The 12,759-nt window shown below is 39.4% G+C and overlaps 1 protein-coding gene across 1 annotated transcript in view; it reads left to right on the top strand.

Moving 5' to 3' along the window:
- The first annotated feature begins 3,976 nt into the window (after window positions 1-3,976).
- The window catches only part of tnnt2e (troponin T2e, cardiac), a 34,933-nt gene continuing 26,150 nt past the window's right edge, over window positions 3,977-12,759 (top strand). The window contains exons 1-3 of the mRNA XM_030342042.1: window positions 3,977-4,073; window positions 4,648-4,674; window positions 5,220-5,240. Of these exons, the coding sequence (XP_030197902.1) occupies window positions 3,992-4,073; window positions 4,648-4,674; window positions 5,220-5,240 (130 nt within the window). The 5' untranslated portion in view covers window positions 3,977-3,991. The remainder of the gene's footprint in view (window positions 4,074-4,647; window positions 4,675-5,219; window positions 5,241-12,759) is intronic.

Below are 12,759 nucleotides of genomic sequence, written 5' to 3'. Positions count from 1 at the left end.
TGTTTGCTCTTCTGCTTTTGTGTGTTGTAGTGTCACTGACGCTACTAGTCAGATGAGGAGGAATTAATTGAAGTCAATTAAATTAGACCCGTCGGTTGTTTCCCTGACAAATCGCGCACGAGGAGCGACTCGAGGAGACGGAACAAATAGGAAAAAAACACGAGTTCAAATTGCATTCTTCTCGAGACTCCTGCCTCAGGCTTGAAGGATGTGGCGGAATGGACGCCTTCTGATTTGATTTCCAGGCGTTTACAGTCAGTCCATTGTGTGTCGCGTGTGGCCGTTGTAGGGAGTTAAAAAAAGCACAGGGGGTGCTACTTAGCTTGGCCCTTAGGGGCCCCGGGTTGGTGTAGTTTGTGGCGTGCTTTGGGGCTTTGCCTTTATTACAGACTAATGCTGGCAGCAACCGTTGCTACATTCCTCCACTGCTGCTGTTGAGAGAGAGAGAGTCGCTGTTCCACTGATTCAGCCAGACGGGAGACCGGCCGCACACGTTTAAAAGCGAGTACGTGCGTTAATACCGCGACCCGCAGGCCCTTGCTGCAGTAAGGGAATTCTCCCTGGATTTCCATTTCATACTTTCTTTACCCAGATGGAGTTTGAGAAGCAGACGATGCCGTTCACACTCACGCACTCACGCTCCCATCGTTTTGGATTCTCTCTCTCTCTGGCCCCTCTCTTTCTCTTTGTCTTGCTCACTTTCTTTCTGTCTTGTCTCTGACACCTCTTTCACTTTCTCTCTCTCTCTCTCTTTCTCCGTCACCTCTTTCACTCTGTCTCTCTCTTTGTCTCTCTTTCTGTCTCTCTGTCTCTGACACCTCTTTCACTTTGTCTCTTTTTCTTTGTCTCTCTCTTTGTCTATGTCTCTCACTTTCTCTGTGTGTGTCTGTGTTTGTCTCTCTCACTGTCTCTTTTGCTGACCCCCCCCCTCCTTCCTGTCTCCCTCCTCCCTCTCTTTGGGTTTCAGTCCGTGCATTTTAGGTCATTTATAGTGATTCCATTTCACTAACTCAGTCCAACATGCATTTTTCCAAAGGCCCTAAACCGTTAGGAATAAAACACTCCAAAAGGTGACGTGTGTGTGAATTGAATGTGCAGATGTTTGGTTTGAATATCAGGAAGGTGGAAGAGACAGTGTAAGAAGTACACGGAAACACTTTATCGCAACGATAATGTTAGGACAATAACCAGCGTGGACAACCTGAAAACATCCCTCCATTCTAACTATGTTCACGTCTCTTCATTTATAACCAATAGGGAAATTGATCCGTGAAATAAGATGTAATTCAACCATATGTACACTGTACATCCATTATTAATTGACATATAAGATTGACTTTATACATGATGCAAACGTTATACATGTTATTTTATGTACTTTATACATATAAGACGTGCGTCATACATAATGTATACTCTAAGCATGTGTATTTATATGTTGCTTTACAAGTATAAGATGTTCTTTATACATGTACTTTATAAATATGAGATGTAGCCTACTTTATACCCTTCATAAAACTTAGTTATAACACAATATGTACTTTTTCCAGAGGAGAAATGCACTTTATATGACATTCAAGCCACAAAACAACAAAAATAAGAAACATTTTAATGGGATGGATGCTAAAAACTGAACTGATGCTGATATAAAATAGTGAATTCTCTCTCTCTCTCTCTCTCTCTCTCTCTCTCTCTCTCTCTCTCTCTCTCTCTCTCTCTCTCTCTCTCTCTCTCTCTCTCTCTGCACCTGTTCAATCCTCTCCCCCACCCACAAACCGTTCTACAGTTCTTTAAAAATAGAGCTGCACTCGCACCCAAATATCAGCCCGCCCATGGCTGTTTGGAGCCGCCGATCGTGTGATTTATTAGCTAATGGAAAAGCTGCGTCGCAGTAGGACATGGTGTGGTGTGTGAGTGTGAGTGTGCGTGTGCGCGTGTATGCTCATCATGTTGGTCAGGGTGTATATTTAGACGCTCTTTTTTAACGACATCAAGGTTCTCCTCTGAGTGTTTGTGTGTGTGTGTGTACATCACCTTGACACATTGTCTTGTGACTTTGTGACTGCAGATAATGGGCATCAGCGCCAGAGGTTGTTTCAAATGGACTTCAAGGGCTGGTCTCGGGGGGGGGGGGGGGGGGGGCTTGGCGATAACATTTACATTATACATCTCTAAACCGACGGCTGCTGTCATGTACCACGCCTATAAATGAAAAGGAATTGTATCCCCATAAAAACTTTAATCACATTAAATATGTCGTTCAGTGTCCTGTTGTCGGTGAATTATTAAAGAAAAACTATTTATGACCTCTTTCAGGCATTGCTGCACATTACTCAACTTATTCAATATTACGAGGAACATGTGAGATGAGCTTTCTCTCTTGCTCTCTCTCTCTCTCTCTCTCTCTCTCTCTCTCTCTCTCTCTCTCTCTCTCTTTCTCTCTTTCTTTCCACCTCTCTCTCTCTCTCTCTCTCTCTCTCTCTCTCTCTCTCTCTCTCTCTCTCTCGCAATGTCCTCCGCTTTCTCACTCTCTGCCAAGGAGATATCTTGCGGATTAGGCAGGCTGTATTTGGAAACCCTGTTGCTTTTATTGTCATGGTGATTGTTTAAGGATGGGGGTCATAAAGTGTGTGTTTGTGTGTGTGTGTGTGTGTAAGTCCAAGGGTCCCATCAAAACGCATGTAAAGATAAAGCATAGATTGAGCACAGTTTCAATTTACCTTCATCGTCTCTAAAACAAACAAAAGATTGTTTCTTTCTTTAATTGTTGTTTTTCCCCATCATGATGAAACTCTGGTAACAGAAAATCCAAGATGTCTGAAGGACAGACGACTGAAGAGGTGGAGGAGACCGAGGAGGTGGAGGATGACGTAGAGGTGGAGGATGTTGTAGAGGTGGAGGTGGAGGGGGCACAGTAAGTGATGAGGCCCAGGCCATCGTCAAGATAATCCATTCACCCCAGAGAGGAACCCTTAAATCAACTGTAACACATTTCCATGTCTCTTCTGTCTCTGTCTCTGTCTCTGTCTGTGTGTTCGTGTTTATGTTTGTGTTCGTTCCAGGGAAGAAGGTACGAGTGAATTTTCTTTTGTCAAAATCAGATGCAGTCCATCAATGTCCCGCAGGGTTCACTTAAGACTCAATACTTCTATGATCGAATTTTTGTCTCCTCAGAAGTGGAAGAGGAGCAGGAAGCAGGTAAAAAAGGCGTCTTGCATGGCTCCTTAAGACTATAGACTGTCACTGTGTCAGGGTTCTCTGTGTACTTTTAAACCCGGTTGCTTTTGAGTGAGAAAAAACAAGTTGACAGGAGGTACAACAGAGGTTTGTGTATTCTGGTGGTTCAGTTTATTCGTTTGATACATGTCATGCTAAAATATGGTCTCTCAGCCACAAATTCAGATCGGAAAATGTGATGTGTTGTTGTCAATAGGCCTAACATTTATAAACCACTGTTGAGTTCTACCCAGGTGTTATGTCTAAATAAGGTGTGGTCCACTTGTAACTAATTTAGTTACTAACAAAGGTGTTAATTAATTAGTCGGTTGTCATACCCATCACAAGGTGGGCCTTCATTAACACATTAATTAACATGTTTTTAGCCTGCCTGTAACATAAATCTTTATCTGACCTTCATGAAATAATTTCTCATGGGTCTCAAAGCACTCGTGAGAAATTGTGTGTAATGTAATGAAATTCACATTCAATGTTGTGAAATGCCAGAGATAGCGGGAAATGTGCCTTATTTCGGACCATACCTTTGACACCTCACCTCAAATAGCATAGCAATGCTAGCAATGCTGCCAACAGCATTTATACAGGGCTGTCCTTTTCGTCCTCTGAACAGTGAGTTTTAAACCCATTAGTTTTAAACAGTTTTTTATTCTCGAACGGTAAACAACCGTATACTTTATAATCCCGCCGTCTGGCTGTTTGGCCGCGTGAGGATTAGTTCCGTAAACGAGTTTTTGCTTCCGGTGTTCAGTGTTGCATGCGAGGGATTTGCATCGAATATCACGCAGAACTCCTGCTCTGTTTGAACTGTGTTTTGGATTCATTACTGACTTCAGAAGGTGACTGGATGCTTTTGCTGTATACATATATATATCGTATCTTTATTTGTACTGTTTTCTCGGAGAGAGAAAACACCATCACCCTGTGTGTGTGTGTGTGTGTGTGTGTGTGTGTGTGTGTGTGTGTGTGTGTGTGTGTGTGTGTGTGTGTGTGTGTGTGTGTGTGAGTGAGAGGACTTTTATTTAATTGTACCTTTAATTTTACCATCACCTATAGAAATAAATAAAAAATAAATAGATTAGCGATAAACAGGCGTAGGCCTGCTTATCGCGACAAACTAACGTGTCCGGAAATTGCATGTTATGATTTGAATGATGGGTGAAATGTGTGCTTTTAATGGGAAACATCTCGCTTTGTGCTTTGGTGCGGTGTGGGATCACCGTGTCAGATAACAGCAGGGCTTTGTCCTCCTACGTCATTTTATCAAGGTGTCCATAATTGGCCAAACGTGTCGCCTTGTGCCGTCTCATGAACAATGTCATCCATCTTTAAGGACTGTATATACATTCATAAAAATTATATGTAGAAATAAACTCAGCTGGTTATTTTCAAATGTCCTTTACTCTGTTGTAGATGAGGAATTGCCACTTGAAGTCGAAGGTAAAGGTTCTCTTATTTCATAATTTCGTTATTCTCCCCATACTAGTTTTCTCTGACACCTCTTTCACTTTCACTCTCTCTCCCTCTCTCTCTGTCTCTCTCTCTCTCTCTCTCCGTCACCTTTTTCACTCTGTCTCTCTCTTTTGTCTCTCTTTCTGTCTCTCCGTCTCTGACACCTCTTTCACTTTGTCTCTCTCTTTTTCTTTGTCTCCTCTTTGTCTATGTCTCTCACTTTCTCTGTGTTTGAAAGTTTTTTTTTATTTATACTTAAATATTTTAATTGGTGTATATTTTGTATTAATGTTATTTCATTACATAGTTGGACCGTATGAATACATAGAGGCTTGTATGTATTTATACGTACAAAACATACACAACACTATATGTTTTCACGTGTGGAAAACATGTAGATGCATATTAACAGGCTCCACATTTCATGGTAACCCTATTAAAGCTTGGAGCATTCCCATCTTTAGTCCATCGAAACCGTTTCTAGTTTCTAACTTCACTGTCGAAAAAAAATCCCAACTTTCCATCCCAAACAGAACCACCGACTGCAACCGAAGGTAACAGTTTCCATGGCTTTCATCAGCTGTCATTTAACTGCTTCTGAGCGTCTACTCCTGTCAATACCGGCTTTGCTCCTTTTCAGCATTCAGTGTGCGCCACTCTCACCCCCCCGCCCCCCCCCCCCCCCCCCCCACCCCCCCCCCCCCCCAGCTCTGGCTTGATAACATTGGTGGGAGTTTCACTACCAAATTAAATATCCGCTGGCTGACATTTGTTTGAGAACTTTGATGTACTCAGACAAAGGTATTGCAGCAACTGCTTTTAAGTGTGTGTTTTTGAGACCTTCAAGGTCCCTAGCGATGCTTTTGAACTATGGCAAGATAAATACACACAGGGTGCGATTGGTCAAATGATGGATGTTTTTTTCCTTCTTTCTTTTCATGAATAAATAGGCGATCGACAGGCCTAATTCTTCTTTTAAGTAAATGGTAGGCCCTATTCGCCTACATTTCAAACTGTTGAACATTCATCTTTAAGGTAAATTAAAAAGACATGAAACATTTTATTTTCCAAAAAAAAAAAAAAAAAAAAAAGTGGATCCCTCCTATCCCTCCCAAAAGAATCGCACCCTGGTCGTCATTAAAAAAAACAAAGGGGTATCACTGTCGTTTTTTATCAGTAGTCATTCAATAAAACATAAGGGGTAACACCGTCTTTTTCTATTGGTGGTCAATAAAAAAAACATAAGGGGTAACAGACGTTTATTATCGTCATAAAAAAAATGAAAAACACTGTCGTTGTTTGTGCACAGAAATGCAGACGGAGGGAGCTCCCGCGAGTTTTCACAGTCATGTGACATGTCGCATAGGGAAGATATCTCCAGCATTCCTGACGTTTTGATCCCAGAATGCATTATGTTATGCAAGGGAACGCAGAGCCTGCTTGATCTGATACTCGCCTACGGTCGTTTTTGATCGGTTGTCATGAAAAAATACGTAATTCAAATTCTATTAACTTTATTTTCCCAGTAAGAGAACTTTATTCCTGCTCAGGAATGAAAAAAAGTGTAAAGGCTAACACTATTTTTTTATGGGCCATCAAAAAGCATAAGGGGAAACACTGTTATTTTCTTTCGGCCGTCATGATAAAAAACATAGGGGGCCACACTGGCGTTTCTTAATGGTCGTCATGAAAAAAAACATAAGGGGTAACACTGTTGTTTCTTAATGGTCGTCATGAAAAAAAACATAAGGGGTAACACTGTCGTTTTTATTGGTCATCGTGAAAAAAAGCGTAAGGGGTAACACTGTCGTTTTCTTTCGGTCATCATAAAAAAAAACATAAGGGGTAACACTGTCGTTTTTTATTGGTCGTCATGAAAAATAACACAAGTGGTAACATTGTCGTTTTTTATCGGCCGTCATGAAGGAAAACATAAGGGGTAACACTGTCGTTTTTTACAGGTCGTCATGGAAAAAAGCGTAAGGGGTAACACTGTTGTTTTTTTCGGCCGTCATGAAAAGAAAACGTAATTCAAATTCAAATTCTAAATTTTTCCCGTAAGAGAACTTCATATGTGGTCAGGCACATACAAACAAGACATACTTAGACAATAAACAGTTCGTAAGGGGTAACACTGTTTTTTATTATTAGTCGTCATGAGAATAAAACATAAGGGGTAACACTGTAATTTTTTATAGGTCGTCATGAGAAAAAACATAAGGGGTAATACTGTCGTTTTTTATTGGTCGCCATGAAAAATAACACAAGTGGTAACACTGTCGTTTTTTATCGGCCGTCATGAAAAAAAACATAAGGGGTAACACTGTTGTTTTTTATTGGTCGTCATGAAAAAAACGTAAGGGGTTACACTGTCGTTTTTTATCGGCCGTCATGAAAAAAAACATAAGGGGTAACACTGTCGTTTTTTATAGGTCGTCATAGAAAAAGGAGTAAGGGGTTACACCGTCGTTTTTTATTGGTCGTCATGAAAAAACCTAAGGGGTATCACTGTCGTTTTTTATAGGTCTTCATAGAAAAAAGCGTAAGGGGTAACACTGTCGTTTTTTATAGGTCGTCATGGAAAAAAGCGTAAGGGGTAACACTGCCGTTTATTATCGACCGTCATGAAAAATAACATAAGGGGTAACACTGTCGTTTTTCATAGGTCGTCATAGAAAAAAGAGTAAGGGGTAACACTGTCGTTTTTTATAGGTTGTCATGGAAAAAAGCGTAAGGGGTAACACTGTCATTTATTATCGACCGTCATGAAAAAAAACATAAGGGGTAACACTGTTGTTTTTTATCGGCCGTCATGAAAAAAAACATAAGGGGTAACACTGTCGTTTTTTATCGGCCGTCATGAAAAAAAACATAAGGGGTAACACTGTCGTTTTTTATAGGTCGTCATGGAAAAAAGCGCAAGGGGTAACACTGTCGTTTTTTATAGGTCAGGCACATACAAACAAGACATACTTTATTGTTGAAGTATGTCTTGTTTGTATGTGCCTGACCACAAATAAAGTTTTCTGACGGGAAAAATAAAGATTTGAATTTGAATTACGTTTTCTTTTCATGACGGTCGATAAAAAACGACAGTGTTTCCGTCATGTTTCTTTCATGACGGCCGATAAAAAACGACAGTGTTACCCCTTATGTTTTTTTTCATGAAGACCTATAAAAAACGACAGTGTTACCCCTTTATGTTTTTTTTGATAAAAAACGACAGTGTTACCCCTTATGTTTTTTTTGATTACGGCCGATAAAAAACGACAGTGTCTTGTTTGTATGTGCCTGACCACAAATAAAGTTCTCTTACGGGAAAAATAAAGATTTGAATTTGAATTTGGAGCTTTTTTCCATGACGACCTATAAAAAACGACAGTGTTACCCCAAGCGCTTTTTTCCATGACGACCTATGAAAAACGACAGTGTTACCCCGTATATTTTTTTTCATGACGGTCGATAATAAACGACAGTGTTACCCCTTAAGTTTTTTTTGATGACGGCCGATAAAAAACGACAGTGTTACCCCTTATGTTTTTTTTGATGACGACCTATAAAAAACGACAGTGTTACCCCTTATGTTTTTTTTCATGATGGCCGATAAAAAACGACAGTGTTACCACTTGTGTTATTTTTCATGGCGACCAATAAAAAACAGTCACCATGATCGTCATGTTTTTTTTCAAGACGGCCGATAAAAAACGACAGTGTTACCCCTTACGCTTTTTTCCATGACGACCTATAAAAAACGACAGTGTTACCCCTTATGTTTTTTTGATGAAAAAAAGTGTAAGGGGTAACACTGTCGTTTTTTATCGACCGTCATGAAAAAAAACATAAGGGGTAACACTGTCGTTTTTTATCGGCCGTCATGAAAAAAAACATAAGGGGTAACACTGTCGTTTTTTATCGGCGGTCATGGAAAAAAACATAAGGGGTAACACTGTCGTTTTTTATAGGTCGTCATGGAAAAAAGCGTAAGGGGTAACACTGTCGTTTTTTATAGGTCGTCATGGAAAAAAGCGCAAGGGGTAACACTGTCGTTTTTTATAGGTCGTCATGGAAAAAAGCGTAAGGGGTAAACCTGTCTTTTTTTATCGGCCGTCATCAAAAAAAACATAAGGGGTAACACTGTCGTTTTTTATCAAAAAAAACATAAGGGGTAACACTGTCGTTTTTTATCGGCCGTAATCAAAAAAAACATGAGGGGTAACACTGTCGTTTTTTATCAAAAAAAACATAAGGGGTACACTGTCTTTTTTTATCGGCCGTCATCAAAAAAAACATAAGGGGTAACACTGTCGTTTTTTATCGGCCGTCATCAAAAAAAACATAAGGGGTAACGCTGTCGTTTTTTATCGGCCGTCATCAAAAAAAACATAAGGGGTAACACTGTCGTTTTTTATCGGCCGTCATCAAAAAAAACATAAGGGGTAACACTGTCGTTTTTTATCAAAAAAAACATAAGGGGTAACAGTGTCGTTTTTTATCGGCCGTCATCAAAAAAAACATAAGGGGTAACACTGTCGTTTTTTATCGGCCGTCATCAAAAAAAACATAAGGGGTAACACTGTCGTTTTTTATCGGCCGTCAACAAATAAAACGTAAGGGGTAACAGTGTCGTTTATTATCGGCCGTCATCAAAAAAAACATAAGGGGTAACACTGTCGTTTTTTATCGGCCGTCATCAAAAAAAGCATAAGGGGTAACACTGTCGTTTTTTATCGGCCGTCATCAAAACAAACATAAGGGGTAACACTGTCGTTTTGTATCAAAAAAAACATAAGGGGTAACACTGTCGTTTTTCATCGGCCGTCATCAAAAAAAACATAAGGGGTAACACTGTCGTTTTTTATCAAAAAAAACATAAGGGGTAACACTGTCGTTTTTTATCGGCCGTCATCAAAAAAAACATAAGGGGTAACACTGTCGTTTTTTATCAAAAAAAACATAAGGGGTAACACTGTCGTTTTTTATCGGCCGTCATCAAAAAAAACATAAGGGGTAACACTGTCGTTTTTTATCGGCCGTCATCAAAAAAAACATAAGGGGTAACACTGTCGTTTTTTATCGGCCGTCATCAAAAAAAGCATAAGGGGTAACACTGTCGTTTTTTATCGGCCGTCATCAAATAAAACATAAGGGGTAACACTGTCGTTTTTTATCAGCCGTCATCAAAAAAAGCATAAGGGCTAAAACTGTCATTTTTTAACAAAAAAAACATAAGGGGTAACACTGTCGTTTTTTATCGGCCGTCATCAAAAAAAACATAAGGGGTAACACTGTCGTTTTTTATCGGCCGTCATCAAAAGAAACATAAGGGGTAACACTGTCGTTTTTTATCGGCCGTCATGAAAAAAAACATAAGGGGTAACACTGTCGTTTTTTATCGGCCGTCATCAAAAAAAACATAAGGGGTAACACTGTCGTTTTTTATCGGCCGTCATCAAAAAAAACATAAGGGGTACATAAGGGGTAAAAAACATAAGGGGTAACACTGTCGTTTGTTATCGGCCGTCATGAAAAAAAACATAAGGGGTAACACTGTCGTTTTTTATCGGCCCTCATCAAAAAAAACATAAGGGGTAACACTGTCTTTTTTTATCGGCCGTCATCAAAAAAAACATAAGGGGTAACACTGTCGTTTTTTATCGGCCGTCATCAATAAAAACATAAGGGGTAACACTGTCGTTTTTTATCAAAAAAAAACATAAGGGGTAACACTGTCGTTTTTTATCGGCCGTCATCAAAATAAACATAAGGGGTAACACTGTCGTTTTTTATCGGCCGTCAACAAATAAAACGTAAGGGGTAACAGTGTCGTTTTCTATCGGCCGTCATCAAAAAAAACATAAGGGTTAACACTGTCGTTTTTTATCAAAAAAAACATAAGGCGTAACACTGTCGTTTTTCATCGGCCGTCATCAAAAAAAACATAAGGGGTAACACTGTCGTTTTTTATCGGCCGTCATCAAATAAAACATAAGGGGTAACACTGTCGTTTTTTATCAGCCCTCATCAAAAAAAACATAAGGGGTAACACTGTCGTTTTTTATCAAAAAAAACATAAGTGGTAACACTGTCGTTTTTTATCGGCCGTCATCAAAAAAAACATAAGGGGTAACACTGTCGTCTTTTATTGGCCGCCATCAAAAAAAGCATAAGGGGTAACACTGTCGTTTTTTATCGGCCGTCATCACAAAAAAAAAAAGGGGGTAACACTGTCATTTTTTATCGGCCGTCATCAAAAAAAACATAAGGGGTAACACTGTCTTTTTTTATCAGCCGTCATCAAAAAAAACATAAGGGGTAACACTGTCGTTTTTTATGGGCCGTCATCAAATATATAATAAGAGGTGACACTGTCGTATTATCTCAGATCGGGCGGCTTAGCTTAGTAGGCAGAGCAGTTGTCTCGAAACTGTAAGGTTGGTTGTTCGATCCCCAGCTCCTCCTAGCTGGGTGATTATAGTACAATTAAAAACATAGGGGATAACACTGTTGTTTTTTATCGGCCGTCGTCAAAAAAAACATAAGGGGTAACACTGTCGTTTTTTATCAAAAAAAACATAAGGGGTAACAGTGTCGTTTTTTATCGGCCGTCATCAAAATAAACATAAGGGGTAACACTGTCGTTTTTTATCGGCAGTCATGAAAAAAAACATAAGGGGTAACACTGTCGTTTTTTATCGGCCGTCATGAAAAAAAACATAAGGGGTAACACTGTCGTTTTTTATCGGCCGTCATCAAAAAAAACATAACGGGTAACACTGTTGTTTTTTATCAAAAAAAACATAAGGGGTAACACTGTCGTTTTTTATCAGCCGTCATCAAAAAAAACAAAAGGGGTAACACTGTCGTTTTTTATCGGCCGTCATCAAAAAAAACATAAGGGGTAACACTGTCGTTTTTTATCAAAAAAAACATAAGGGGTAACACTGTCGTTTTTTATCGGACGTCATCAAAAAAAAAATAAGGGGTAACACTGTCGTTTTTTATCGGCCGTCAACAAATAAAACGTAAGGGGTAACAGTGTCGTTTATTATCGGCCGTCATCAAAAAAAACATAAGGGGTAACACTGTCGTTTTTTATCGGCCGTCATCAAAAAAAGCATAAGGGGTAACACTGTCGTTTTTTATCGGCCGTCATCAAAACAAACATAAGGGGTAACACTGTCGTTTTGTATCAAAAAAAACATAAGGGGTAACACTGTCGTTTTTTTTCGGCCGTCATCAAAAAAAACATAAGGAGTAACACTGTCGTTTTTTATGGGCCGTCATCAAATATATAATAAGAGGTGACACTGTCGTGTATTATCACAGATCGGGCGGTTTAGCTTAGAAGGCAGAGCAGTTGTCTTGAAACTGAAAGGTTGGTTGTTCGATCCCCAGCTCCTCCTAGCTGGGTGATTATAGTGCAATTAAAAACATAAGGGGTAACACTGTTGTTTTTTATCGGCCGTCGTCAAAAAAAACATAAGGGGTAACACTGTCGTTTTTTATGGGCCGTCATCAAAAAAAACATAAGGGGTAACACAGTCGTTTTTTATCAAAAAAAAACATAAGGGGTAACACTGTCGTTTTTTATCAAAAAAAACATAAGGGGTAACACTGTCGTTTTTTATCGGCCGTCATCAAAAAAAACATAAGGGGTAACACTGTCGTTTTTTATCGGCCGTCATCAAAAAAAACATAAGGGGTAACACTGTTGTTTTTTATCGGCCGTCATCAAAAAAAACATAAGGGGTAACACAGTCGTTTTTTATCAAAAAAAAACATAAGGGGTAACACTGTCGTTTTTTATCGGCCGTCATCAAAATAAACATAAGGGGTAACACCGTCGTTTTTTATCGGCCGTCAACAAATAAAACGTAAGGGGTAACAGTGACGTTTTTTATCGGCCGTCATCAAAAAAAACATAAGGGGTAACACTGTCGTTTTTTATCGGCCGTCATCAAAAAAAACATAATGGGTAACACTGTCGTTTTTTATCGGCCGTCATCAAAAAAAGCATAAGGGGTAACACTGTCGTTTTTTATCGGCCGTCATCACAAAAAAAAAAAAGGGGGT

This window comes from Gadus morhua, chromosome 19 (genome assembly GCF_902167405.1).
Source record: "Gadus morhua chromosome 19, gadMor3.0, whole genome shotgun sequence".
NCBI classification, from domain to species: domain Eukaryota; kingdom Metazoa; phylum Chordata; class Actinopteri; order Gadiformes; family Gadidae; genus Gadus; species Gadus morhua.
This window is presented reverse-complemented; position numbering and strand designations above follow the sequence as displayed.